Genomic DNA, 26,612 nt, shown 5'->3' with positions numbered 1-26,612 from the left:
TTGGTTTGTTGTGTTTGTATTGCCAATTTTGAAAAACTCATGTCTAGTCCTTTTCCTGCAAAATAAATAAGGTCATAAAAACCGTCTTTAGATCTGCTGATTCAGCTATAGTGGGTAATGGAATATTTTATATTTCTGGTTTAAAGGGGCCGTAAAGGTTCATGTTTTTTCAGATTAATGCATTCTTTGCATTAAGGTGAAAAAACATCTGATGTTTGTCGGCCCCCCAGCCCCCCCATTTACTTACCTGAGCCCTCGAAAGTCCTGCATCGTGAACGAGCAGGCTTCTCAACCGGGGTTTTCGGATCTTCTCGGCTCATTCATTGGATGCTTGATAGCGGGGGGCGGGGCCAAGTGATACAGTCGGCGGCTATAGCCGCTATATGTATCACAAGAGCGCTTCCCATGAAGGGGGTTAGCTGATGCGGGGAGGAGCCGAGACAGCCGCCGAGGGACCCCAGAAGACCAGGATTGGGGCCACTCTGTGCAAAACGAGCTGCACAGTGGAGGGAAGTAAAACATGTTTGTTATTTAAAAAACAAAAATTGGATCCTTTAATACTGCTATTTAGAATCTTTGATTTATAGATAAAGTCATTAATTGCATTGTACAAAAAAAAAATTCCCAACTTAAAGTGATTGTAAAAGATCACCTTGTAAAACAACCCATTAAGTTTAACCACTTAAGGACCGGAAGCATTTGCCCCCTTAATGACCGGGGCGTTTTTTGCGATACGGCACTGCGTCACTTTAGCTGACAATTGTGCGGTCGTGCGACGCTATACCCTAAAATATCCTCGCGAATAGAGCTTTCTTTTGGTGGTATTTGACCACCTCGGCGGTTTTTATTCTTTGCGCTATAAACAAAAACATCGAACATTTAAAAAAAAAATATATATATTTTTTACTTTTTGTTATAATAAATATCCCCAATTAAAAAAAAGAAGTCTTCATCAGTTTAGGCTGATATGTATTCTTCTACATATTTTTGGTAAAAAAAAATGGCAATAAGCGTATATTGATTGGTTTGCGCAAAAGTTATAGCGTCTACAAAATAGGGGGATATATGTATGCCATTTTTCTTATTCATTTTTTTTTTGCTCTGACTTTGAGATAATACGACTTGTCCTTTTGACCAATCAAAACAATCGCAGAGTGACATAAATTATTTTTACTGCTGCTGTAATCACCATGTAGGATGTCGCAAGTCGGATAGTTAGGGCAAGGAATCCAACTTTGATCCGGCTTCAGTGATATTCAGTGGGCTGAAGAGTGAGTGAGTGAATAACTTATATAGCGCTACAAATACGAACTAAATCGCCTCAAGGCGCTTGTTTCCATCCGGTGTCATCCTGATCCTTCAGAAGAGGTGGGTCTTAAGTTTTTTCCTAAAGGCCCAATGGTTTTACTCCATTCGGATGTTGGTGGTTAGCGCGTTCCATAGCCGCGGTCCTTGGACTGCTGAAGTCGGACCAAAGTAGTACAGGGAGCATTTTCAAAGTCGGACCGACTTGTGTCGGACCAGTTAAGACGTCTCTCATAGGGAACCATTGATTTTCACACGTCATGCGACGTGAGCTCCCGATGTCGGAGCGTTTGTCGTACCCGTGTGAACCCGGGCTGATATCTTGCTTGACCTTTCTTCAGCACCAATCACAAAAGTCCCATGGGCAGAGTTCTTTTTGGTGTTCTCTGCATAAGTGGGGACTGAGTGTTGCTTGGGTTTGAGCTTTGGTGGCCTTTCTCTAAATTTATGTTTGGCCATGGAAATTCAACGTTGTTTTACAGGCCATGGCTATAAGGTTCATGTAAGATTGGGTTATTTTTAGGAGGGACTCATCAGGCCGGAAAATTGTACGTTGTGTCAAAGTTCACTTATCCTTTAAAACAGAAGGTGACTATCTGTCACCACGTCCATCACAAATCCATCACTGAAGTATGCCGCTAGGTTAAATTTAATAAAGGTATGTAGAAGGAATGTGGTTGATTTTCTTCAGACGCGTGTTATAGGAATTTTAGACACTTCGGTCTGCAACTACTATAATGACTACAATGTCAGACTTTTTGGATTGTTACCAATAAAGTCTCTTCAAACTTTTCATGTAAAGATGTAAACCAAAGCATCATAGGCGTGGGCACAGGGTGTGCCAGGTGTGCCTGGGCACACCCCAATCACCCTGTGTGGTGCAGATTCCCTCCGGTTCACCCTTGATATTTCACCATGCCCCCCTAAAATGTAAAAAAAATTTAATAAAATACTGACACTGTCTACTGCCCTACTGACCAATCTCTGCCCTACTGACACCGTCTATTGCTTTGAGTTTTGGGGTGCACACCCCAATGCAATAGGCTGTGCACAGCTAAGCAAAGCATATGTGTGGATTGTTTGATGGAAACATCTTACTGGTTATTTTTTCCCCCTTGATTGCCACAAATGGCCACCTTTACACCTTCTCCACTTTCCTTCCCCCCACTTTTATTTGTGTGTTTGTCACTTTCTCTTTTTTTTTTGGTTGGATGTACACTTTGTTTTACGTTTGAGTAGGGTGGAGGTCCTCGGGCCTGCCCTGAAAAGTCTTGTGAGGTTGTGGACATGGCCTTTTGACCTAGTTCTTGGGGTGGTCTGTTTCGTCAGGTCTCCCAGAGAACAGGGTCCGCCTGGTTTCGGACAGATGGACCATGTGAAGTACCTGTCAGAAACCATGAATCGGACCGAGACAGAAGTACAGTTAAATCACAGTTGTTTAATAATAATAATAATAAAAAAACTAACGGAATAAGCGTAGTCAAAACATAGCCAGAGTTCAGGAACCGGTTCGGATAGTCAGCTGAGCCAGAGAGGAACGTAGTAGAACAGCAAACGCATACCTCCTAACTTTTTGAGATGGAATGAGGGACATCTATCAGCAAAAGTATGCAGGCATATGACACACCCCCTTGTGACTCCCCCTTAAAGGAGAATTGTACAACAAAAATTAGATTGGTTAAACCCACAAGTGCTTTTTTACCACTACTATTCCTTTATATTGGCTTTTTGAATTTACAAATGCAGCGATTTAAAAATCAGATGAAAGGTTGAGTGCTGGAAAACACTTTTTTATGGATAAAAAGTGCATTTTATATACATCTATATAGATCAGACCAACATGAGGGGGACAGAGGGACATTGCTCCAAATCAGGGACAGTTGGGAGCTTTGCAAGCAGGATCAGGAGCCAGAAGGAACGTCAGCCAAGCAAGTCTTCAACAGGAACGCAGGAGATTCTCTGCGATGTTGACCAAGGCGAAGGCAGAGAGCAACTGAGCCGGAAGGCTTAAGTAGGCAGGAATGACAAGCAGGATCATCAACAGGTTAATCAGTTCGGAGAGATAGGAGCTGGCAATTAGCCAACATCTGAGCAGCCAGCTCAGAGAACGAACCTGACAGTACCTCAGTCCCCGTTTGGAGCCTAACGCCCCGGGGGATCAGGGCAAGGGTCCCTTCTCTTTGGAGGTGGACCATGTGTACACCCTGTGCACGTTTTGTGTTTCACTTTTTTGATGTACCTAAAGAGTAGAGGTTTCAGGGATCGCCTAAAAGTGGACAGGGTATCATATCGGTTTTATTAATGTTGCTGTATGGCCTCCTGAAAAGGCTTCTTATAATTGAAGCTGTACTATGAAAGCAGAGAGAAGATGTGCAGAGCTAGCGTGCACCTGCACGATCGCATACACGTGCGCCTGAACACATACCACCATTGTGCGGTAATTATCCTCGCTGGTGCCTTTATTATTAAATATTGCAACCTGTAACATCAAACAGCCAGAGAACAATGAATGTCTTTGCTTCAGATTCTTCCCCCGTCTTCTGATCTTCATATATTCGTTGGCTCCTGGAAGATCCTCAAACCGCCCCTTCTCAGATTGGCACCGGCGAAGGCTTCGTGCTCATGGGATCCCGTAAAATTTTCCTTAAAAAAAAAAAAAAATTACAAATAAATTGTCCTCTTTGTTTGCACTTCTCCGTACAAACACAGCGGGATATTTACTGAGGAGTTAAAAGGGACCTCTGTGAAAGTCATTTCCTTGGTAGTTCTACTCTTATGTACTTAATACACAAACACCTCGAAAGATCCTTGGGATGCCGTGCGTTCACAGGTGTGCAGATGAAACCGCTCAGGATTACAGAAACTCCTGTCTGGAAACCTGCATTCAGATCCCACAGTGTACACGGGTTATTGGGTGCGTCGGTCAGGGGAGAAAACTAGGCAAGTACTCAACACTCGCCGCATGGAAATGAGAAGGCATTCAGTTTGCACAGAACTCCATGTGTGGAAGGAGCCTTTACATCATGTGATAGAGGCTCACTTTAGGCTATTAAGTTATGAGTAAACACTAATAGGTGGATTCAGAGAGAGTTAGGCCGGCGTATCAGTAGATACACCGACCTAACTCTGAATCTGCACCGTCCTAAGTTTAAGTGTATTCTCAAACTGAAACCACTGAAACACTTAAACCTATCTAAGATACGACAGCCTGCGCCGTCGTATCTTAGGGTGCAATATTTAGGCTGGCCGCTAGGTGGCGCTTCCATTGAGTTCGGCGTAACATATGTAAATAACTAGATACGACTATTCACGAACGTACGTGCGCCCGTCGCAGTAAAGATACGCCGTTTCCGTAAGAGATACGCCGCCTAAAGATAAAGATGCCCCCTAGGTGGTGTAGCCAATGTTAAGTATGGCCGCCGTTCCCGCGTCGAAATTTGAAAATTTTACTTTGTTTGCGTAAGTCGTCCGTGAATAGAGCTGGACGTAATTTACATCCACGTCGAAACCAATACGTCCTTGCGGCGTACTTTGCCGCAATGCACACTGGGATATGTCGCCGTTCGTAAAAAACGTCAATCACGTCAGGTCACAGTTAATATGCATAAAACACGCCCCCCACACCCTCATTTGAATTAGGCGCGCTTACGCCGGCCTATTCACGCTACGCCGCCGTAACTTAGGAGGCAAGTACTTTGTGAATACAGTACTTGCCTCTCTGACTTACGGCGGCGTAGTGTAAATACGCTACGCCGCCGCAAAGATGCGCCCCCTACCTGAATCCAGCTATAAGTGTGAAATGCGTCAGCTGTCCTGGGTTTCGTTGCTGTGACTTGTAGTGCCTGTTTACATTTTTTACAATAAAGCTACATTGGTTTGGAGTGTGGCTGTCCTAATTATCTTTTGTTCCTAATTGCCATGTGCATTGCCAGCACCCTCGGACCTACCTGGAGCGGCAATTTAGGGGCGTTGTCTTGAAGATTTATTTGCAGTACTTGAACACGGGTGAGAGGAGGGATGAGGGTGTGGGGATACTCCAAAACAAAAGCAGGTATGTGAACTGCCTAAAAAGTCTTATTTTTGTGAGGGTTTTTTTTTTTTTTGTGTTTTGTGTTTTTTTTGGGGGGTAATTAGTAAATTCGAAAATTCAAAAATAAGAAAGAGAAAATCCCAAAATTCAAAAGAATAACTAACTAAAAACTATTAAATTAAAGGTATTGGAATTTCCTTTCAAATTTGGCTGTTAATGAACGTAATGAATACGAATTTATCAGAATTATCCGAAATAATGCCGCATCTAAACAAATGAACATAACAAATTAATAATAAATAATAATAAAACATTTTTATTGTTATTTTTTATTAATAATTTGTTACGTTCCGTTCGCTTAGATACGGCATTCGTTATTTTGGATAGTTTGTAACTTTGGATAAATTCGTATTCGTTACGTTCGCTAAATTTGAAAGGAAATTCCAATACTTAAAATTTAATAGTTAGTAATCACTAACTAATAATTAACTATTAAATTATAGGTATTGGAATTTCCTTTCAAATTTGGCTCTTTAATGGAAATAACGATTACAAATTTATCCGAAGTTGCGAAATAACGAATGCCGCTTCTAAACAAACAAATTATTAATAAATAATAATAAAACGTTTTTAGTATTATTGTTGTTTATTATTATTAATTGGTTACGTTCCATTCATTTAAATGCAGCATTTGTTATTTCGGATAATTTGTAACTTCGGATAAATTTGTATTCGTTACGTTCATTAACAGCCAAATTTGAAAGGAAATTCCAATACCTATAATTTATTGGTTAGTAATAGTTAAGTAATTATTAGTTATTATTTCAGATTTTCTAATTTAGGCATTTTCCGAATTTAGGAATTTTCTATAATTTGGAAAAATTAATTAACCACTTCAGCCCTGGAAGAATTTACCCCCTTCCTGACCAGTGCACTTTTTGCGATTCGGCACTGCGTCGCTTTAACTGACAATTGTGCGACATGGCTCCCAAACAAAATTGACGTCCTTTTTTTCTCCACAAATAGAGCTTTCTTTTTGTGGTATTTGATCACCTCTGCGGTTTTTATTTTTTGCGCTATAAACTAAAAAAAAAACTTAAATTTTGAAAAAAAATTCAATATTTTTTACTTTTTGCTATAATAAATATCCCCCAAAAACAGGTACGTTGCTTTGCGCAGCCGTGCCATTCTGACGAAGTATATTGGCGTTAGCCAGTTAGCAAGTGGTTAAACGGGTTTTCGTTAATGCGGATATTTCTGAATTAACGAATTTGTCAATATTTGTAAAAAAAAGAAAGAATTAGGAATGAAACATATTACACATGTCAAGTATTGGAGGACACATTCTCAAGCAGAGTCCTTCAGTAGCAGCCTTAAAAGAGAAATATGGCTTTTTTTTTTTCTTTCTTTTTATTTTTGCAGAATCATACTTCCTTAGGTGGATGCTGCATCTTTCCCCCTCTGGCTCTAACACTGAGAACTGAGCGATCAAACACCGCCGACCGCTCAGTTCTCAGGGCTCCCTGAGCAGAGAGCTGGTGATTATCGGTTACCGCTGTCTGCTCTGAAGTACCTAAAATAAATGTAAAAAATAAATAAATGAGACCGCTCCCCAAGCTGCTTCCTTGCAACACTCCTCAGTGAAAGGAATCCTCCTCCAGCCCAGCTTCCTAAGACACTAGTCCTCCAGCAAATTCTCCTTAAAGGAGAAATCCAGCCTGAGCTTGTTTGTCTGGGCTTCTCCTATGGGTCACAGGAGTGCAATTAGTTTTGCACTCTTGTGACCCTTTTTCTGTCTTGTGACTGAAGTCCACTCTCTGCTGACGTCACCAATATCAGTACAGGCATTGCGTCATCTCGACTCTGGGAGTCTGGATCCACCAGGTGCCTGGACTGAGCTCCCCGCCCCCTCCACAGCTCAGCGCTCCAATGAGCGTGGAGGAGCACAGCAGGAGAGCTGCTGATTGAGCGAGAGAACCAACCCAATGGCTCGGTTCTCAGTGCAGAGACGCCGGGGGACAGATGCTGCATCCACCTAGGTAAGTATAAATTGGGGGGAAAACAAACAAACCCATACTTCTTTTTTAACTCCATAATTTTCTCCCTAATTTGGCTCCTACCAAAAAATAAAGTATGGGACTTTAAATGAGGCAGGCTAAAACACAATATAAGAGGTTACCACAATGGCTGAATCATTGATGTGATATCACCAAGAGGACATTCATGAAGGGAGTCAGTGTAGTCTGATGAAAGACGATAGGTGAGTGTGTCATCTGTAGATGACATGAATGTCCTCTTGGTGATATCACATCAATGATTCAGCCATTGTGGTAACCTATGTGGCCAAAACTTACCTTAGACGTACCCTCTAAACCCTATGGGACATCTTGTCTCATCATTGTTTTGGTTTTCAACCACCCTCATACATTTAACCTATCGGGCCACGGTTCACCCTCTCGTAGCCGACAAATAGATGTGCTCCACCTCGGATACTAATGAGGCATTCTTGGAAGTCCTGAATACACTACCAATCATCATCATCCTGTTTAAGATTACCCATCTTTAAATATAACTCAGTACATTGTATGAATTATTGATAGCTCCCGAAGAAGCGGTATCCGCGAAACATGTCAAGCTTTTCTGCGTCCTACTATGCACGATAGTCATTACATCTCTTCTGAGATCTGATGCCTTCTTTTGGATCATTATTGGATAGTAATTTTGCTGTTAAGCACAGTTGCTACTGTGTTGTTCTTTTGTTTTAATGTTTTAATTTATTCTATTGTTGGTCCAATAACCCCTTTGGGCATTGTATCAATAAACGTATTCATACTTTTACAATTGGTGCCTACAAAGTCCATTTTTGTCCATCCCCATCATCCGTTGTTTCAATATATTTAGGACGTGGCACTGCACTATTATAGACACCCACAGTCCATCCGGTGTGTGGTGTGCACTTTTTAATAGTTCATAAGTATCATGGAGTAAACCTTGTGATGTACAATGAATTCATAAAAATATCGATGGAAAAGAGGGGGGGGATTGCATCCTTAAAAGCTCAACGCGTTTCGTCGATAATCCGACTCATTTGGCTCCTACAGCCACTAAAGAAGCACAGGCTGGTCCAGTATTTAGGCCATTGCATGCTTTGAAAGCATCAACAAGGTGCATGATTAGGGCCATATTCATCCCCACTATCAGTATTCTGTAAAACCTGGAAGTCAAAGAGAGGTGAGAGAATTAGCTAGTGGCTCATAGTTGTAGTATGTTGTCTGCTACCCAAGGGCAATTAAGCAATGGTTTTCAAAGGGGCCCGGGTGATCACGGCGGTGCTGTGTGTGCTCTGGTAGGAGACCTAGGTTGCAAGAAGCTGTGCTCAGTCAACTTTTCAGTAGAATCAAACTTGCAAGCATAGGTGTGCGCAGGGGGAGTGCCTGGGCACACCCTAATCACTATGTGCCGTTCTGATTCCCCCTATTGCCTAGGCTCCCCCATGCCCCGCAGTGCTGCTGGCTTCTCATCTCTCCTCTCGCCCAAGCTGCTGCGGGATGTTTCGGGATGGAGGAGGGGGGGGAGTGGCTAGTAAATATGTAATTTACCAGCTCCTTCCTTTCCTAAATGAACACAGTGAACACACTCACTCACTGTGTTCTACTATGCTTCAGTTTGTGAATGAACAGGAAGCCGCTCAGCACAGAGCACTTTCCCATTCATTCGCTGTCCAGTGCAGCTGAGGCTGCAGAGAAAGGCGTGTGTGTTTGAGCTTTGGGGAGCAGATCCCTAATGCAATGGGCTGCGCACACGTATGCTTACAAGAGATCCTTCACCACCTATGGTTCATCGTCTATTGCATATATGAATATTTTGCCCAACTTTGTTGATTTTTGGATATTTTTGTATCCATGGGCCAGTGATCTACAACTTTAAATATAGGTGGCCTCAAGTGCGCCCTCATTACATTACCAATATTAAAAACAGGAAATTGTACAGAAGACTGTCTGATGCTGCTACCATGCCACAGGAGATGGTCAGAGACCACAATCGCACTACAAGAGTTAGTCAAAGACCGCGGATATGCTACAGGTGTGAATAGAGACTGTGTGTATTTTACAGTTGACAGATGTAGGGAACATGTCAAATGCAATGCAAGAGAATACTTCCATTATAGACCATTTACACTTCACTGCTTCCCTATTTCTTCTCCCTACAGTCCCATTACAATTATTGTTGTTGCATTTCATATTCCATACAGAAAAAAAATCACAATAGAATCTGTATAGCATTACCGTATTTATCGGCATATAACGCGCACAGGCGAATAACACGCACCTTCATTTTAAGAGGGGAGTTTCAGGAAAAAAAACGTACATTTTAAATAAAAAACCCTGGTCTACACTTTCGCAAGCTCCCTCTTGGGTTGGATCGGGCCACGCCGCACTCCACCTCCCTTGTCAGGCGCTACCTTCAGCTTGGGCCTACTACCATTGATTCTTCGCTGCATTGACTGTAAGTTTCTGGATGAACGTTCTTCCCTCCACGCTGCTGTAACTGTTCTGCCAGTTCTTCAATACATTGTTTGCTGCCCTCCTGGCCTCAGTGTCTTTGCTTCTCCTGCACCTAGCCCACAAGTACATATATGTGGTGAAAGATCAACCCTATATGAAATGCAGATGGCTTTCCAATGCGCCCATTCCATTGCTGGTCGGCACGATGCTCAAGAGTGGTCACATTTTGCCAAAACATCGAACCCGTTTGTCTATGTTCAGCTTTAGCGTCTTTACGTTGCGGCAAGTCAAAATTAAACTCTCAACCGTTTTTAGTTTGCTCAATTGCAGCAGATTGCTGACTATACTAGAAACGAAGATAATGGTACAATTGTTGGATAGGTTTGGCGAGGCATCTGTTGAGCCAGAATTTTGGCCTTGAGAAGTATCCCATGTTATTCTTTGGAAACAAAATGATTACATTGTGACCCAAACCCCTATCAGGGATGAGAAGCAGCCGTTTGTTTCAGTCTCGTATACCTTATCTTCTGCCCTTGAAATACATGAGTTGGCCAAACCATCTGCATGGTCTCTGACTGTCTTCCGTTGGGCCGCACAAACACCTTTTACATCTCAAGGTCAACATGAGAACAACTCTCATCACTGCCTAAGCCTGTGCTTGCGTCATAGGCTCCTGGTCTGCTCTGGTGGGAGTTGCTGTTGATAGGCACAAAGACTCTACAGATAATTACAGTTCCGAGCACAACATTTGGCATAATTTCCTTTGTGTGTTAAATGCTATATAACATGTTTCCTGCATTTTTAAAAGGTGGCAGTTATGTATTCTGTAGAACACAGAAGTATAGAAAAAAATTTAACCACTTGCCGACCGCCCCACAAACTTCTACGTTGACAGAATGGCACGGCTGGGCAAATGGGCATATATACACGTCCCCTTTAATTTGCTGCCGTGTGGTCGCGCACGTCAACCCTCCCTTACGACCCTGTCGCAGGGACCGTGCCCGGGAGACCCGCGGACTCGATGTCTGCCAGTGTCCCACGATCGGGTCACAGAGCTGAAGAACTGGGAGATGTCAGTGGAAGCACAACATCTCCCCGTTCTCCCTAGATGACCCTCTCACGCCCCCTAACGTTTAGAATTACTCCCTAGGACACACTTAACCCCTTCAGGGCCCCCCCTTCACTGCCAGTGTAATGTTTACAGTAAATAGTGCATTTTTATAGCATTGATCGCTGTAAAAATGACAATGGTCCCCAAAATGTGTTTCAAAACTGTCCGATGTGTCCGTCCTAATGTCCCAGTCACGATAAAAATCGCTGATCGCCGCCATTACTTGTAAAAAATAAATAAAATAAAAATTCCATAAAACTATCCCCTATTTTGTAGACGCTATAACTTTTGCGCAAACCAATCAATAAACGCTTACTGCGATTTATTTTTTATTTTTACCAAACATATGTAGAAGAATACGTATCGGCCTAAACATGTTTTTTTTATATGTATATATTTTTTGGGGATATTTATTATAGCAAAAATGTTGATTTTTTTTTTTCATAATTGTCGCTCTATTTTTGTTTATAGCGCAAAAAATAAAAACTGTGGAGGTGATCAAATACCACCAAAAGAAAGCTCTATTTGTGGGAAAAAAAGGACGCCAATTTTGTTTGGGAGCCACGTCGCACGACCGCGCAATTGTCAGTTAAAGCGACGCAGTGTCGAATCGTAAAAAGTGGCCTGGTCTTTGGGCAGCCAAATGGTCCGGGGCTGAAGTGGTTAATCATGGCACAAGAGGGGTTAATAATGGCACAAGAGGCAAGGCTCAGACCAGGGGTCTGTTCTCTCTGGCTTTTCATCTATCTGTACTTTCTATCTGATGGTAAGATGGTAATACATAACAGACTTTCAGTTCCTTTCAGCCCTTTTTAAAGCAATGAGTCAGTTTGGGGGTGGCAGAGGCACTTCTTGCCTCGTTTGTCAATTAAATTACATAAGTTTGGAAAGCCCCTGGTTACTGGGGTTTAATGAATCATTGACCCCCCCGGGACTTTTCCTTACTAAACTCCAAAATTCCCACCCAAGGACAGCTGCAGAAGAGTTCTGGTAACACGTCAAGGTCATCTTTCTTATCCAAATTCGTTTTTCACCTTTTTTATATTTTTTTGTGTTTTTTTTTTTAAACTTTCTCTTTCTCAGCTTTTGAATATCCAAACCCATTCAACAAACTGATATCTCTAAGCCAGGGGTGTTCAACCTTTTTGAAGAGTGCAGGCCACTTAAGTGATTTGGTAACTGGTCGTGGGCCACAATGAAATGAAATGGTTCAGAAATGTAAAATTTTCGATTTTTAATAGCACAATGAAGATTTTGACCACTTCCTGGCCGCCATTTAACAGAATGACGTGCGCAAAGTGGTTAAGTTATCCTATCTGGATGTCATATGACGTCCAGCAGGAATAACCCGCGATCGCGCGTGGTGATCTTTGGTGTGGTGTATCAGTCTGACACACTGCATCACCGATCTCGGGAAAAAGCTTCTGACGTAGGCTCTTTACCGTATGATCAGCTGTGTCCAATAACGGCGTAAACAGGAAGAGCCGTATATCGGCTGTTCCTCCAATTGCGCTGACAGACGTGAGTAGAAGAGAGCCGATCGGCTGCTCTCCTGATGGGAGGGGGGGGTCTGCGCCGATTCATTATCAGCGCAGCCCTCCGAGGATCCCCACCCAGGACCACCAGGGATGCCCACCCAGGGCCACCAGGGATGCCACCCAGGACCACCAGGGTTGCCAATCAGTGCCCAGCAGTAATGCCTGCCAGAGCCACCCATCAGTGCCACCTATGAGTGCCCATCGGTGCTGCATATTAGTTCCCAATCAGTGCCATCTCATTAGTGGCACCTCACCAGTGCCCATCAATGCAGCCTCATCAGCATCAATCCGTGAAGGAGAAAACGTACTTATTTTACAAAAGTTTATAACCGAAACAAAGAAAAACTGACCGCGATGTTGGCACCCGAAGCCGATCTCTCCCTCGGCTCTTGGGTGCTGTCGCCGCCATCTTTGGTAAGGAAATAAGGAAGTGAAGCCATGCGTGAGTCGCGCTGCGCAATCCTAATGGGACCAGTGTGTCTCCTAGAAGACAGTGGGGGGGGGGGAGTAGGCACCGGACGTGGCGAAGGTCACACAGCGATCACCGCGGTGATCTATGCCCGGACGTGGGAGCAAATACATGTATCACACAGGTATCTGCTCCCCCCTGAAAGGTGCCAAATGTGACACCGGAGGAGGGGGGGGGAAGAGTATTCCAAAAAGCGGAAGTTCCATTTTTGGGTGGAACTCCGCTTTTATCACAAAAATCTATATTTTTTATTAACCAGATCACCGTTTATCCCACTTTTGCGCTCCGGTGTGACCAGCTAAGAAAAAAGCCTTGAACCAGTGTTGCAGCCTTCACTATATCGGGTTTTTTTGCAGCTATCCCTTGATTTGCCAAAACAGGGACCTTGGACAATCTAAACAAAAAACAGACCAGGGAAATCACTGACCTGGAACAGGCATTCAGGAAGGGAAGTTGAAGCCTAGTTAGTGCATCCTTGTTATAGCTCACTGATAACCCATTGAAGCAACTTAACCAGCCAGTCCGGGCAACCATTATTTTTCGCAAGGAAAGGACAGCAGTAAAAACCTACATTTATCCTACACGTAGTAAAGCTCTGCTAGGTCTCCTCGACTCCCCGAGAGCACAGCTGGATCTGTAGTCTAGTCTGGTGTGTGAGGCCCGATCTGCCCTGTTCTGACAGGTGTGGACTATGGGAAAGGCCTCCTGTGAACCCACCATATCTATGCCTGCCCTTCACTGGGCTGAAATTTGTGCTGCTTTTTCCTTCGCCAGCAAGAAATTCTCCTTGGGGAACGGTGACTCAGTCTTCTGCGAGAGAAATTCCCCAAATTCCCTCTCTTCACGCCTGTCATGCTGAAAAAACTGTAATTGAATTTAAGGCCCCAGTGCTTCCCGTTGAATTATGGTGGCCTATCGACCAAACAGAAGGCAAACCTGTATCCCATCATGTTTTTTACCCTGTCATGTACAGTACATACAACACAGAGCATGCATGTATGTTACTGGCTTACTGTGGGGTGGATTTACTAAAGGCAAATAGACTGTATGCTTTGCAAGTGCAGTTGCTTCAGAGTTTAGTAATGAGGGGAAGCTCTGCTGATTTCCACCATCCAATCATGTGCAAGCAAAAATACTGGTGTTTTTTTTTCCCCTGCATGTGATTGGGTATTCTTTGCAAGGTGAGGCTTCACTTTATTGCTAAGTTCTGGAGCAGTGGTTTTCCAAATTGTGGCCCAGGAGCCAAATGTGGCCCTTTGCTTGCCTTTATTCGGCCCTTGGGGTGCTCTTCCTCCCGCTGACACCAACAATGGGGCACTCCTTCTCCCACTGACACCAACTATGGGGCACTCTTACTTCTACTGATACTAGTTACTATTGCTCCCACTGACGCCAATGATGTGGCACACTTCCGCCCCCTTACACTAACTATGGAGCACTATTCCTTGTACTAATACGAGTCACTATTCCTCCTACTGACACCAATGATGGGACACTTTTCCTCCCACTGGCATGAATGATGGGACACTATTCCTCCCACTGACACCAATGATGGGACACTATTTCTCCTACTGACACCAGGTTACATCCACTGACACCAGGGCTTTTTCCACTTTCAATGAAGCAAAGTTCAGCCCCTCTAAAGTTTGAAGGACATCAAACTAGCCTGTTTGGAAAGACTGGAGACCCCCTTATCTGGAGCAATTATTTGGCTTAAATCAATCTCAGTCTATTTCCATAACTTTAACTTGACTTTAACCATCAATTAATGTATTCATGTAGTTACCAAAAGGCCCACTTTATGTGGAGCACCTGTTTACTGGACACTACTACTATGTAAATTAAACGGGTGCTTTACGGCTCTGAAATTGGCATACATCTTGGTAGACGGTTGATGTTAACCTTCATCAGAAAGGCTTGGAGGGCGAAGAATTTTCTTCAAGATGCTATCGCACACATAGGTTGGACTTGATGGACTTGTGTTTCTAACTTTGAATTTAGCTCTGTCTGTCTATTGTTCAATCCAATGCAAGTTTCTTTTTCTTTTTTTCTTTTTTTTATAAGGTTTATCAGAATTTTGCTATTCAATGCTTTTCCTTAGGCCAGGCATCTCCAGACTTTCTAAACAAAGGGCCAGTTTACTGTCGTTCAGTCCAAGGTCCATAAAAACATGGATGAGCGAGTTTGGGGTGGAGGAACTTGACTGGCCTTCAGGGGTCAGGCCTGGCCCCTTAGTTCCAGTGAAGGGAACTCTTTAGGCGTCAGCATACCAAGACATTTTGGACAATTTCATGCTCCCAACTTTGTGGGAACAGTTTGGGGACGGCCCCTTCCTGTTCCAACATGAGTGTGCACCAGTGTACAAAGCAAAGTCCATAAAGACATGGATAAGCGATGTTCACAGTTAACATACCGCTTGACCCCAAACACTGTATTTTAGGCATATTGGATTCTCTGGAGCTACGGGAGCTGCCATTTTCAGGCTCATAGCGTCATTTTGATTCACTGGAAGTCTGATGTCCCACCTACGCTAAGTGAGTGGATTAAAAATCTTGGTAATACTTTTAGGCTTGAGCGCCTTATCTATCAATATAGGGGCTTCCCCAATAAGTTTGAAATTGCTGGGTACACCGGGCCTGAGCCTGCTCCATCTAGTGACTTTGTAGGCTGGTTGACCTCAACCTGATTGAACACCTTTGGGATGAATTAGAGCGGAGACTGCGAGCCAGGCCTTCTCTCCAACATCGGTACCTGACCTCACAAATGCACTTCTGGAAGAATGGTCGAACATTCCCATAGATACACCTCCTTAACCTTGTTGACAGCCTTCCCCCAAAGAGTTGAAGGTGTTATAGCTGCAAAGGGCGGGGCCAACTCAATATTGAACCCTACGGACTAAGACTGGGATGCCATTAAAGTTCATGTGCGTGTAAAGGCAGGCGTCCCAATACTTTTGACAATATAGTATATGTATTACCTACAATCATTTCAGTTATTGAAAGTGTTTTATTGGCTGGTAATTGTAAGGGGGTCTACGTCACGGTGGGAAAAAAAGGCCAATGTAAGTATTTTCTTGGCATTAAAATTGCCAGCATCAGAGAGGCGATATCTGTTGTGATACATTTTGTTTTCTCTTTCTTCCTGAGTGTTCCTTTTCATTTCCATGGAGAAAAACTTTGGATGACTCAGTCATTTACAGACATCTGCAGATTTGATCCAGAAAACAAATCTTGAGCTTGGCAGCGTGTTACTTTCCCTGTCATGGTCCAACCATCCCCACCGCTTGCCGGGCCAGAGGTCTGACTCACTGCCGATACCCCGGTCAGCTTTGCTTACTTGTTATTTCCCGCGGGAAAGAGCTGGTCTCGCAGTCTCCAACTTTTGTTGAGTTTCTCATTAGGTGTGGCAGAGAACTCATCACTTGTGCTTTTTTGCGTTACGCAATGTGTTATGGTCAGGAGTTCAGCCGCCCACATGGCTGAGATAACGTTATAAAGATGCAAGGCGTTCATTTGCCAGATGGTGCAGCTTGTTCAAATGATGATGAAGCAAAATGATGAATTTTGAGTTTAAAGGTATAGTTCACCCTTCCCAACAAAAACTGCAGATAAGGGACATCTGTACATAAAAACACCCTGTGCAGCTGGTGTAGTCAATTTACATACCTCATGAAGCCTGACCTGAAAACTCCCAGGACGTTGCTTTATAAAGGCCAAGCTGTTACTGTTCACCTCCGCCACTACAGGAGTGAAGTTTCTCCGATTTATGCTTTCTCGCCCATGACGAAGTAGCTCTGAACTCAGAATTTGAGAGGTCGCTCCTCGAATGGTGAAGATGAACAGTAACATGAACATCCTGGGAGTTTTCCAATCAGGCTTTAAGAGGTACATAAAAAATGTATAACTAGCCACTCACAAGCACTTCATAATAACAATCCAGGTATTCGATCTGACAACTTCCTGGTTCCAGTGTGTGTGGTGACGTCACAAGCAAAAACTGTGTTTCGTCAAATCTGACTTCATTGGAGGCGTGGAAGCCATGCTTGTCACCACGCTACTTAATTACAGTGCCTTGTAAAAGTATTCATACCCCATGAAATTTTCCACACCCTATTAGATTTGTAAGCTCTTCTAAGCAGGGCCCTCTTGATCCTTTTGTATTTTATTGTATTATAACTGTATTGTCTCCCTTTGATATTGTAAAGCTCTGCAGGTGGTACAAAAGGTTGTAACTGTGGGGAATGAGCTGATGGAAGTGGTAAAAGGTTAGTTGGAGACGTCATAGGCTTCCCTGAAGAGATGAGTTTTCAGGGATCGCCTGAAGGTCGCAAGAGTAGAGGATTGCCGGACAGGTTGAGGTAGCGAGTTCCAGAGGATGGGAGAGGCTCTGGAGAAATCCTAGAGACCCGCATTAGAGGAGGAGACGAGGGAGCTTGAGAGCAGGAGGATGAATACTTTTTTAAGGCACTGTACTTTATTCAAGAAGGGGAAACTCTACATGTGGGTGGATCTACATGCTATCAAAACTGCGTTTTAATTTCCAGGAGGGGAAAAAGCACATCCTCTACACCAGTAGTCTCCAACCTGCGGCCCTTCTCTTGCTTTTATCTGGCCCTCGGGCCAGTATTTTGTTCACTGACACCAACGAAGGGGCACAGTTCCTCCCAATGACACCAACAATGGCGCTCAATAATACCAATGATGGGGGACCATTCCTCCCAATGACATTAATTATGGGGCACAGTGCCTCCCAATGACACCAATGATGAGGCACAGTTCCTCCCAATGACACCAATAATGGGACACCATTCCTCCCAATGACACCAATGGTGGGGGACCATTCCTCCCAATGACACCAGTGATGGGGCACAGTTCCCCTCACTGAGGCCAAAGATCGGGTACTGTTCCTCCCAATGACACCAAAAATGGGGCATTGTTTACTCCAACTGATGTTGGGACAATTTCTATTCAGGATGGCCACAGTCCAGCCCCCCTAATGTCTGAAGGACAATAAACTAGCCCTTTGTTTAGAAAGTTTGGAGACCTCTGCTCTACACCAATGTAAGGCAGAATAAGGGCCAAGTCTCCTTGTAAAAGGAGAACCGGGACTCCCTGTAAGAATTGATGGCCAAGCCTCGATATGGAAATGATCGGAACTGCAATTGATGGCCAAGCCTCGATATGGAAAAAAACGGAACTGCAATTGACGGCCAAGCCTCGATATGGAAATGATCGGAACTGCAATTGATGGCCAAGCCTCCATATGGAAAAGATCGGAACTGCAATTGTGCAATTGACGGCCAAGCCTCGATATGGAAAAAAACGGAACTGCAATTGTGCAATTGACGGCCAAGCCTCGATATGGAAATGATCGGAACTGCAATTGACGGCCAAGCCTTGATATGGAAAAGATCAGAACTGCAATTGATGGCCAAGTCACGATATGGAAAAGATCGGAACTGCAATTGTGCAATTGACGGCCAGGCCTTGATATGGAAATGATCGGAACTGCAATTGATGGCCAAGCCTTGGTATGGAAAAGATCAGAACAGCAATTGATGGCCAAGCCTCAGTATGGAAAAGATCGGAACTGCAATTGATGGCCAAGCCTCGATATGGAAAAGATCGCAACTGCAATTGATGGCCAAGCCTCAATATGGAAAAGATCGGAATTGCAATTGATGACCAAGCCTTGATATGGAAAAGCTCAGAACTGCAATTGATGGCCAAGCCTCGATATGTAAATGATTGGAACTGCAATTGATGGCCAAACTTTGGCATGGAGACAAAGCAAGCCTTGTTCCCATGATGTGAATGCCCTCTCGTATATGAATAACTGGTAAGGAGAACAAAAATAAAAAGATAAAAATGAGAATAGGAATGGAGTTGGCTAAAACCTTATCCATATATATAAAAAAAAAACTTTCATTCACTGCCCAACCAAGAAGAGCTCACTTACTTGTCACTCAGGCCTTCTCATTGGGTACGAAGGTGGTGGGGGGGCTTAACCTAGAAGTTGGAAAGCAGTACACGGGGTGAGTGGGTGCACCCTGCATTTCAGAAGAAGCGCCCATTGGTTGCCTGAGTAGATGATCGATATCAAACATTTTAGTTTTTGCTTTAAGGCTACTCCTAGCTGCTCTCCCTTTTTTTTTTTTTCCTAGCAATTCCCTAAATACATTTTGTTGATTTACAACATTTCCTCCATGTAAAGCCATATGCTGCTCTTCTATCAGATTAGAGCTGTTAAAATGGACCTCCAAAACCATGGCAGTAAGTAAAGTTAGATAAAGAGCTTCGTGGCCAAGAGAAGAAAGTGGAAGTTCACTGAACAGTTGTTGGTGGAACTTTTACTATTTGCACGTTGACCAGATAGAACAAGAGGACAGCTTCCTCTTTCCTTTAACTTTTTTTTGTTTTTTTGGCATTTTTCAATCATGCAAATGTTAAAGAGTGTAACCTAAAGATGAAATTCCATCCGGAAGGTCTAAAGGTTTGCTGACACATCACTTAACCTTTTGCCCTTGTGCTTTTGCGGGGTCACTGGTGTTTTCCCAGCACCGCCCAGCTGTGGCACCTGCTTGGTCTCGCAGTATCTGTTCTTCTGACAGCTGGCATTAGACTGCAATGGATGGCATCAGTTTTCAGCTGAAAGTAGTTTGGGGAGGGTGTAGAAATGAAGAGAAAGTGTCTATTTATCATGAAACTGGCACCCGAGCCATAATGTAAGCTCTAACGAGCCGGGCCCTCCAATTCTTCCTGTACCAACGGTAATGTCTGCCTTCAGAGCGCTGCGCAAGCTGTTAGCGCTATATAAATCCTGTATAATAATAAGAATACAGTGGAACCTCGTATTGTGAGTGCAGTTTGTGCGGTATTGAGCACTGCCGAGTGCAGTTTGTGCTGTATTGAGCACTGATGAGTGCAGTTTGTGCTGTATTGAGCACTGATGAGTGCAGTTTGTGCGGTATTGGGCACTGGTGAGTGCAGTTTGTGCGGTATTGGGCACTGGTGAGTGCAGTTTGTGCGGTATTGGGCACTGGTGAATGCAGTTTGTGCGGTATTGGGCACTGGTGAGTGCAGTTTGTGCGGTATTGGGCACTGGTGAGTGCAGTTTGTGCGGTATTGAGCACTGGTGAGTGCAGTTTGTGTGGTATTGAGCACTGGTGAGTGCAGTTTGTGCGGTATTGGGCACTGGTGAGTGCAGTTTGTGCTGTATTGAGCACTGGTGAGTGCAGTTTGTGCGGTATTGGGCACTGGTGAGTGCAGTTTGTGCGCTATTGGGCACTGGTGAGTGCAGTTTGTGCGGTATTGAGCACTGCTGAGTGCAGTTTGTGCGGTATTGAGCACTGGTGAGTGCAGTTTGTGCGGTATTGAGCACTGGTGAGTGCAGTTTGTGCTGTATTGAGCACTGGTGAGTGCAGTTTGTGCTGTATTGAGCACTGCTGAGTGCAGTTTGTGCTGTATTGAGCACTGGTGAGTGCAGTTTGTGCTGTATTGAGCACTGGTGAGTGCAGTTTGTGCGGTATTGGGCACTGGTGAGTGCAGTTTGTGCGGTATTGGGCACTGGTGAGTGCAGTTTGTGCGGTATTGGGCACTGATGAGTGCAGTTTGTGCGGTATTGAGCACTGGTGAGTGCAGTTTGTGCGGTATTGGGCACTGGTGAGTGCAGTTTGTGCGGTATTGAGCACTGGTGAGTGCAGTTTGTGCAGTATTGGGCACTGGTGAGTGCAGTTTGTGCGCTATTGGGCACTGGTGAGTGCAGTTTGTGCGGTATTGAGCACTGGTGAGTGCAGTTTGTGCGCTATTGGGCACTGGTGAGTGCAGTTTGTGCGCTATTGGGCACTGGTGAGTGCAGTTTGTGCGCTATTGGGCACTGGTGAGTGCAGTTTGTGCGCTATTGAGCACTGGTGAGTGCAGTTTGTGCGGTGCCACAATCAGCTTGTAGAATCAGCCAGGGTGTGCTTGGAGGATTCTTTGCTGACCTCCGCACACCGATCGCCAACGTTCTATAAACCTGTTAAAGGTCAAACCAAAGTCACAGAGAATTATATCAATCAACAACTTCCTCAAATCACTTCCGCCACTTCTGCATTTTTTACTGCGCTCAGCTGCACGATTCCCCTCGTGCCTGGAACCTCCTGACTCGTATTTAAGAACGCCACAAGGCATTGGTTTTTATCCAAACTGGTATCATAACCACAGTGCAGTTTCAGACATGTTGGGTTCCTCAGTGCTTTTTTTTTTTTAGAGGACTTGGATTATTTTTTTGTTTCTTTGTGCCAGCACTTCTCTTCTCTGGCAGGTTATGGTGTGACCCTTACATTTCAGATTTCCCATCCATGGACATGCTGTATCCGCTTGCCGACCGCCGCACGCCGGTAGGGTAGGCAAATGGGCGTACCTGTACGTCCCTTTAAATTTGCCACCCATCGGGCGCGCGTGCCTCGTGAGTGTGCCCCTGCCGGTCCCGAGAACTCAATGTTCTTGGGCGGCCCGCGATTGCAGTCGGCAAAGGCAGAACAGGGGGATGCTTTTGTAAACAAGGCATTCCTCTGTTCTGCCTAGTGACACGTCAGGAATCTACTGTTCCCTGTGATCGCTGACGTCTCACTTGTAGCTCCTTCCCCTAACAGTTGGAATCACTCCCTAGGACACACTTGACCCCTTCAGCGCCACCTAGTGGTTAACCCCTTCAGTGCCAGTGTAATTTTCACAGTAATCAGTGCAGTTTTATAGCACTGCTCGCTGTAAAAATAACAATGGTCCCAAAAATGTGTCAAAAGTGTGTCTGTCATAAAGTCGCAGTCACAATAAAAATCGCAGATCGACGCCATTAATAGTAAAAAAATGAAAAAATTTAAATGCCATAAGAGTATCCCCTATTTTGTAGACGCTATAACTATTGCGCAAACCAATAATTATACACTTATTGTGATTTTTTTATTTATTTTTTACCAAAAATATGTAGAATACATATTGGCCTAAACTGAGGAAGTATCTGGAAATGTTTCAATCTGTATTTTTGAAAGTAAAATAAACAAAAAAATTACTGAATTGAAAAAAATTATTATAAATTATTAAATTACGCTTATTGCATTTATTTTTATTTTTTTAACCAAAAATATGTTGGCCTAATCATGCATATCGGCCTAAACTGAGAAAAAAGTAAAAAAAAAAAAAAAAGGGGGATATTTATTATTTACTCTATATTACTCTATTTGAAGAGAGGAGTGTCAGCTCTTGGGGTCAGTACATCATAGGGTGGGAAAGGGGGGTGTACATATTCTATATGAAGAGAGGAGTGTCAGCTCTTGGGGTCAGGAGAAGTACTGGAAATACAGGGGAGGTGACCATATTATTGATGAAGAGGGAAGGGCAGAGTGCCAGCTCCTGGGGTCAGTACATCATATACAGGGTGGGGAGGGGGTGTACATATTATATATGAAGAGAGGAGTGTCAGCTCTTGGGATCAATAACTGGGAATATAGGGAATGTGCATGGGGGAAGGGGATGTCTAGCATTGGTTGCAATGGTGACATAAGGCGTTGCCCCTGGTAACCCTGCAATGTCCGGTTGTTAAATATTTCAATGTACACTGAATGGATTTCTGTAGATGCCAATAATATAGTTTTGTCCACTTTTGCAATCCATAAATAGTTGAAAATTGGCCTTGTATGTGGCCAGCGCCATCTTTCTTTCTTTATTATTTTAGATGTTTGATGCCATATTGTTATCTTGCAGGATGATGTGATGATGCCACAAAGAGTCAGGTTGCAGTACGAGGCGGCTGTTCCTCTCCCGAAGAGTGTGAGTATGACGGAGTCTCTCATAAGATTTTTTTTTTAAAGTGACTTTTGTATCATTGGGCACTAATGAAGTGATCCCTCAAACAGTGATATTGGTAAGAGACCAATTTAGAATGCCTAAATCTTGCCCACAGGTCGGTGAATCCGTGGTAATTATATCAACTTTCATGTGATGCCTAGTTCTTCCCTAAACAGCCGGCGTTATGTTTATCAATGTACCTGCATTTGTAGTCTCATAATTCTCTGTGTGCAACTTCCCCATTTCTCTAACTTCGAAGGACAGCGATGTTATAGGCAGGTGAAGTTGTATCAGTCCTCAACTTTTTCTGTAAAGTTGGGTTTAGAACGGCCCTCTTCCACATGCAAAGTGTTCTCTTGGTGGTTAAAGGGGCTGTAAAGGTAAATTTTTTATTTTTTAAAAATAACAAACATGTCATACTTTCCTCCACTGTGCAGTTCGTTTTTTATAGAGTGGCCCCGATCCACCTGTTCTGGGGTCCCACGGCAGCTCTCTCAGCTCCTCCCCACAATAGCTAACCCCCTCTGGGAAGCTACCTTGTGGGCGCGCTCCGTCTCATACACTCTGCGTCCATAGACACAGAGTGTATGACTCGGTCCCGCCCTCCGGCAGCTGCGTCATTGGATTTGATTGACAGCAGCGGGAGCCAATGGCTGCACAGTTTAGGAGATCTCCACCAGGGCTGGACTGGGACAACAATTTGGCCCTGGACTTCATCCAGACTGGCCCACTATGACAGGTCTCTCCCACAGCGGCCGGACAACTCCTGCACCCCCCCCCCCCCCCCCCCCCGGCCACCCAAGCCCCCTCTCCACCTTCACTAGCCACTCTTTATTAGAGTAGAACGGCTGGTACTGGTACTCTTATAGGCAGTACCAGTGGGGAAGCTAGACATTATTTCACCCGGGGCAAAGAATCAGTTTGGTGCCCCCCCTTATGGGACAAGATTAGGCAGAAGTGAGGAACTCCCAGGCCGCTGTCACTGAAGCCGGCCCACTGAGCCATCGGCCCACCGGGAAACTCCCTGTAGTCCCAATGGCTAGTCCATCCCTGATCTCCACGGTAGCTACATTCATGGTAAACCTCTATTTATGCATTTTTTTATTTATTTTTTTCTCATATTAGGTTGGCCAAGATTTTTGACACCTTTAATTTAATCTATAGCTTGAAAGATAAAACTTTTTTTAACATTCATTGTAAGATCCAAAAAAATGAGCACCAGACAGTCGGCACTTGTAGGTCATTACAGTACCGCGTCCCCTGACAAGTGCTGAGTATTAGGAATGTAATCTCTAACAAAGGCCGATGTCCTTGAGGATTGGCACCAGGAGACGGCTCATCAACTGTCTCCATAATAGTCTTCCAAAATCCTTTGACCGAGACTACGCGACCTTTTCATTTGTGGGCTCACATTTTAGTTTGTTTTTTGGTTTGCCACGGGTTTATCAGCCACATGTGGATGTGGGTTTACTAGTCACACACAACCCAATAATTTCTGGCAATGTGACTGAAAATTGTCATGGCTAAGCAATATCACACAGGAGACATGGAGTAGAGTTTCTCATACATAACCTCTGTAACCAATGAAAACAGGTGTATAGGTGCCGCAACCTTCCCACATAAAAGCTCCTCCCAGTGTTTAGAGCAGGGGTCTCCAAACTTTATAAACAAAGGGCCAGTTTATTATTCTTCAGACTTTAGGGGAGCCGGACTGTGGCCAATGGTAGTGGAGATTTTCCAGGCATCATAAACATCACCATATTTGGTATTGGGGGGAAGCAATAGTGCCCCATCGTTGGTATCATTGGGAGGAATAGTGCCCTATTATTGGTGTCAGGGGGAGAAATGATGCCCCACTGTTGGGTGTCAGTTGGGCGAAAAGTGTCTTATTACAGTAAGAGGAATAGTGCCCCAAGGGCCGGATACAGGCAGGCAAAGGGCCACATCTGGCCCCAGGGCCGCAGTTTGGAGACCACTGGCTTAGACCATGAGGCTGCTGACACCTCCAACGTACCAGAATAAGGAAAGGGATGTTCGGCACTCAGGATGACATCCAAAGTAGTATTCCTTTATTAACCACTGCGCATCCTGGCTATTGTGCAATGATGGCCACAACGTGGACATGTTTATCATATGTTATGTTATGTTTATCATAATATGAGGTGATCCACAGTTCATTGTATATTACCAGGATGTGTTATGTGGGGAAGGGGTGGATTTCTCACTTTTTATACTGTGGATCACCTCATATTATGATAAACATAACATAACATATGATAAACATGTGCAAGCTAGATATGTAAATAACCTGTCACTCAAAGTAAGGAGAGAGGAAAGGACTTTTTATTTAGACAGGTTTTTATCTGGAAGACTGTTAATTTTCACTGAACAATAAAAGAGGATTGCTCAGAGCTGGATTACCTCTGTGTGGCAACACTGGGCACAGATGATAGGAAATCTTACACTCTACATTGTTACATAAAAAAAAAAAATTACATCCACTTTAAGGTACTTTTTTTCCAGCGAGTGAGCCAATCAGGAGATGGAGGAGGCGCGGCCAAGTTTTGTAGCACAAGTGACTGCTTTTATTTGAGAATAGGTGAGCATGTGTGATAAAATGCATGGGCGGGTGAGAGTGTATGTGCCGAGGGACGTTTCTGTGATTATGGGGTGACAGAAGCAGTTGTGCCTCATTTTGGTGTCTCAGTCAGCAGGTCGAGCTTCTAAATGTGTAGAAAAAAAGAAAAAGAAAAGGTCTGCATGTTTGTGCTCCGAGGTGTCGGCGCTCAGACCGAAATACCGCGCAGCATTCCTCAGAGAGCAATCATAATCAGTACTGGTTGGACGGAAAAGCGCGATAAAGGCGAAGTTATTTATACCTCCTCTCTGGAATCTACTTTCCAGGATCACTCAAAGTCGCATAGCACACGTTTTTTTAAATAGTTCCTCCTCTCTGCAGAAGGTCTTCATCATTTTTTTTTTTGTGTATTTTTTTAGATATCACTAAACAGAAATATGTTATGCATGCCATTTTTTTATTTTTTGTTTTACACTCGGTCTGTCAAAACATTGCATTTGTGTCATTGTGTGTAAGATCCGTGCTAATCTGTGTGAACACAAATATTGATGTGTAGCTTTTGCACAGAATGCTGCTGCTGTGTATAGAGCCGGTTCACACTGGGGCGACTCGTCAGGCGACTCAGCCGCCTGACAAGTCGCGTCCCATTCTATTCAATAGAACACAGAAAGAATACCCCCAGAGTGGGACTTTCAAGGCCAGACTCCGGATTTAGATGAAAAAAATATTTATCTAGTGGATCAAACAAAATTGGATTGACACTTGTTTACAGAATGATCCTTGAATATCAAGGTATTATATTCTGGAGCAGGTACAATTAATAAACAAACGTACAGAAAGGTAACACCAGGGACGAGAGTGTGTCCCGTGTAAAAGAAAAAAAGAAAAATTAGAACAAAAATACCCAGTGTAAAACAACATAAAGAATAAAAACACTCTTCAGGGGGCGGTAAGAATTTCCCGACGCGTTTCTGGTCTAATGAGCAAACAAAAGACCTTCATCGGGGGCCACAGGAGTGTATGATTGTAGATTCTCGATCTAAAATTAGTAAAAACAACAACCATGGCTCACCGCCAGCATAACCGTGTCCCAAAACAGGGTTTAAAGTCCACCACCTGCTCCAGGGGTTCAGAAATTACACAAAGTTCAGCAGTGTCTCATTTGCCAGACAGCTCACGGTGCTCCCCCTTCCTTCTGAGACAGAACCCACACATACTGTACATACAGGGACATGCATACTTGATGCAC

The 26,612-nt window shown here is 43.9% G+C and overlaps 1 protein-coding gene across 2 annotated transcripts in view; it reads left to right on the top strand.

Moving 5' to 3' along the window:
- The window catches only part of B3GNTL1 (UDP-GlcNAc:betaGal beta-1,3-N-acetylglucosaminyltransferase like 1), a 258,592-nt gene that overhangs the window by 41,651 nt on the left and 190,329 nt on the right, over positions 1 to 26,612 (top strand). For both annotated transcript variants that reach the window (XM_040331079.1, XM_040331078.1), the window contains one exon: positions 22,702 to 22,767. In XM_040331079.1, the coding sequence (XP_040187013.1) occupies positions 22,702 to 22,767 (66 nt within the window). The remainder of the gene's footprint in view (positions 1 to 22,701; positions 22,768 to 26,612) is intronic.

Source organism: Rana temporaria, chromosome 12 (genome assembly GCF_905171775.1).
Source record: "Rana temporaria chromosome 12, aRanTem1.1, whole genome shotgun sequence".
In the NCBI taxonomy this organism is placed as follows: Eukaryota; Metazoa; Chordata; class Amphibia; order Anura; family Ranidae; genus Rana; species Rana temporaria.
Note: the sequence above shows the minus strand (reverse complement) of the source record. Positions and strands in the feature narration are given on the sequence as shown.